The 4,104-nt window shown below is 45.1% G+C and overlaps 1 protein-coding gene across 1 annotated transcript; it reads right to left on the reverse strand.

Annotated features, from left to right (window-relative positions):
* Positions 1 to 387: 387 nt before the first annotated feature.
* On the reverse strand, positions 388 to 1,323 carry AK88_03579 (uncharacterized protein; the record flags this gene model as incomplete). The annotated part of the gene is made up of 3 exons (XM_012481190.1): positions 388 to 670; positions 851 to 1,068; positions 1,237 to 1,323. 3 exons carry the CDS (start codon positions 1,321 to 1,323, stop codon positions 388 to 390), a joined length of 588 nt encoding a protein of 195 aa, XP_012336613.1.
* Positions 1,324 to 4,104: the final 2,781 nt, after the last annotated feature.

Raw genomic sequence — 4,104 nt, forward strand, 5'->3', positions numbered from 1 at the left:
AAAAAAAAAAAAAAAAAAAAAAAAAAAACATCGTGCGTGTACAGGGGGGGGTATTACCCGCTCCTATAATGCGCATAGGTAAAATGAGAACAAATTTAAAAAAAGGGGATACAGCAGCGGAGGATCAAATGGTGCAACGTCCACATGGGGTAATTCTCCCCACAAGGAAATGCTCAACTCGGGATGACAACAAGGGGGTGGAACACCAAATGGGTGAAACGAACAAAAAAAAGGAACAAAAGAAAAAACAGAAAAAATTTAAAGTGGGTATAGAAAAAGAAAAGCGGAAGAAAGTGTAGCGGCGTGCTCGATGGATCAATGCTCGAACAGCCGCACGTCTTAACTGGGTCATCACTTGTACATGTCACCATGTCTACCGGTTCATCGCTACGAGCCCAGCTCCGTTATAAGCGTGATGTTTATGCCCCACTGGCGAAAGAAGTTGCTCAGGTTCTTCTCCAACTTCTCCCGGTAGTCTGTAACCAGCTGTTGGTTCACAATGCTTATTATTATGTACCTGAGGTTCTTGGAGTTGAAACAAAAGTTTTTTATAAGAGGGATGCACACGGGCGACGTTATAATTAGCTTGAAGCACATCAGCCGGGGAAAGCTATTCTGAATGTAGTTGAAGAACAACGGGTTAGGGTTACACGAGCCAATAATTAGTTCACTGCAGGGGGGGGGGGAAAGGACAAAGAAGGCACAACAGTGGGCTTTAATATATAATTGTCCTTCGGCAGGGGGAGATGTGTGTGTGTGTGGACACATAATTGCTACCACACGGTTGGGTCGTTAAAATGAGCAACGGAAAGGGGGGGGAGTAGGAAGTGTCCACAGGAGAGCCACTTACAGAACATTGGGGAAGGGGCACTGGTTTATATTGTCGACGAATGGATATTCAACTCGGTCGATCGGTGTGGGCAAGTCATCCCCAACCGGGGAGACCCCCCTCATGTACTTGAGAATCAGCAAAATGCTTCTCCTATTTTTCAGTCGCATTATTTTTTTCCTCCTTAAAAAATTCGTATTGTTTATCACGTCCAGGATGACCCTCTTCCAAGACCTATTCTACGAAAGATGGTGAAGGGGAACAAGGAAGGGAGGTGAAAAAAGATATGCGAATGTGTGAAATGAAAGAAGGAGGTGATGATAATGGGGAAGCGCGCAGGAGGACACAAAAATTGTAAACACGCACAGCAAGCATGTAGGCCACGCAAATGAGCTAGCCACTTTTACCAGGTACATTAATTTGAACACATCATCCATCCACGGGAAGAACTCCAACAGTTTCAAAGCATAAACGGTCGAACATATGGCTTTCATATTTCAGAGGTCATTTTTTCCCCCCTCACACTTGTTAAAAGGAATGAGGGAATGCTACATGATATGCGTCACTCGAGGAAATGTAATGTGTAGAAGCACGCGCTGAAGGTGTATATAGTTCTTCTGTGCCCCTCTTCATATAGGTGACCCTATGTGTGTAAACGTTTGTCAGGTGGGCGTTGTTTACACAACACTCCTTTCGTACTTCATTTTTTTTTTTTTTTGTACATACAAAATGGGGGGGAATTTCTTTCATTTTTTTTGGAGGCAAAACGATGCTTAAATTGGTGTAATACCCATTTTCGAAAAAAAAAAAAAAAAAAAAAAAAAAGAGAGAGAACATAGATTTATTCTGCGCGGTGAGGAGGGCAAATCGCGCGATTGAACCTGCCTACTTCCACCCCAAAAAAAAAAAAAAAAACAAACAACATGGTGCTGCGCTATGCGGCTGCTACACCATTTTTTTTTTTTTCCACTCATGTGTTCACCACTTCGTTCAGAACAGTTACCTCAAGTGTGTAACCCCAATCCTCTTTCGACGTGCTCTCAACAATTCTACGCGGAAAGCCGCAAATCGAAAAAAAAAAAAAAAAAAAAAAAAAACTGACCTTTACACCCTGGCTAAACGGATGCGCATAACTTACCCGTCCTTCTCCCGCCCCTGCCCCCTACACAAACCCTTTATCCAACAGATTATTCTCCGGGGCACTGTGGACGAACACCCACTTCAATTAAGTTGCTTCCCCTTCGGGTTGCCTGCCTCAGCCTCGCTACACAGCCGCCATGTCAGGAAACGCCGTGAACCATGAGGGAAGGGGGAAGTAGCTTATTGGGGTCCTCACTTCCACGTATAAAGAATCGAATCACGAGCAACTTTACACACATATAAATAAAAGTGAGTTGTACGTAGGTACCCCGTCCTACGCAAGCAAACCTTCCCACGTGCTTGCACACACACGCACGGTGAGAGAGAGAAAGAGGGGGAGACCGATCGCGAAGCCGCTGCCTTCTCACCAGTGGCCAAGTCAAATGGGGGGAGATTTTATCCCCATTGCTTTATTCACCGCCCGCTCAGTTTGAATTTTTTTTTTTTTTTTCCGCTAGCATAATGTGACGACAGGGGTAGGGTTCCCCCCCCAAAAAAAGAAAGTACAATCTCGTTAGCTTCTTCTCCCCATGGGAGACTTTTTTCCTGTCCTGCCGCATAACACCAAAAAACAGGGGAGACATCTGCAGCAGGACACGCAAGGAAAACTTTTTCTTATTTATTTTTTATTCAACGAAAAGGAACACAGCAAACGGATAACACAGATCCTACTAGGTGAACAAAACTTAAATCGATACCTCCGTTGCGGCGCTTCTGCTTCTCTTCTGCTGCGCTGCTTCTGCCCCAGTGAAGAGCTTATGAATGAGGAATAAGCTCTACCTCCTATACATGGTGTGCGCTTCTCCCTTCTGAAGTCCTTTCCCTAACGGCTTGCCACCCCCAAGGGGGGGGAAGCGCAAACCGTCAACGGGCACAATAACCGGCTAGCGCGCTCTCCACAGTGGGGTGTCACTATCGTTTGGCACGACCTCCATGAGAACGTTTCGAATGGGGTGACAAACTCTTTTATGTGCCAAGCGAATATACCAATTGCAGAGGGCGACAAACTACACCACAGTCGCTAGGACAGCGGACGACGCGCGTGGCCCGCTCAGTTCTCCCTTTCCCCATGGTCCACCTCATTTGCTTCACCTTTTTTTTTTTTTCCCGTGGGAACTTTACAAATGGGGAAAAAAATAAATAAAAAAAAGAAGCAAAGTTGGCAAACAAACGAATGAAAATGTAATGTTATTTTTACACTCAGTGGAACCTTCCCTCCTGCTGAGGCCCCCTCGCCTGATAGCGGCTCACATATTTTCCCTCCCCCTTGGGTAAAAAAAAAAAAAAAAAAAAAAAAAAAAAAAAAAAAATTTTTTTTTTTTTTTTTTTTTGCATATCTCCCCACGCAGGTTAAATGCCGCACTGCATACACGGATGCGTTTTTCACAAAAATTAATTTCCCTCCCGTGTGGCAACTTCGCAACTTGCGCGAATACATCCCCCCCCCCTCCGCGCTAGGATAACATTTTTACCCCTATAAAGGGAGATCATGCGGCGTTTATGGTTTTACACAAATAATTTTACGTCCCCTCCGCAACGTATGTTTGTTTGGCACGCCACGAAGGGCAGCGCTTTTCATCCTCTCACCGTTTAGTGTTGGCACGCTCGCCGCATCTCATCAACCCATCCACTTCGGCTTGCTGCTATCGTTGCTGCTATCGTTGCTGCTATCGTTGCTGCTATCGTTGCTGCTTTCCTCTTCTGCCTGCTGTTTTGATTTCCTTTTTGATTTCCTTTTTTTGCTCCTCCCCCTGGGACGCTTAACCAAACCGATTGACTCAAAAATGGCACTGGTAAGTTTGAACAACAGAGAGAGTAACGATTTGAACTCCGTGGAGTGAAGAAAACGTATCCACGGGGGACGAGTGTTTCAAGGGCGTGGTTAAGAAGAAAAAAAAAAATAATTGCGCGGTGTTTGATAGCGTTGCGATTGCCCCACTTGACCGTTTTCTACACGGTGATGAACTGATGAACTGATGAACGGATGAACTGATGAACTGATGAACGGATGAACGGATGAACGGATGAACTGATGAACGGATGAACTGATGAACGGATGAACCGATGAACTGATGAACGGATGAACTGATGAACGGATGAACCGATGAACCGATGAACCCATGAACCGATGAACC

This window comes from Plasmodium fragile, assembly GCF_000956335.1.
Source record: "Plasmodium fragile strain nilgiri unplaced genomic scaffold supercont1.42, whole genome shotgun sequence".
In the NCBI taxonomy this organism is placed as follows: Eukaryota; Apicomplexa; class Aconoidasida; order Haemosporida; family Plasmodiidae; genus Plasmodium; species Plasmodium fragile.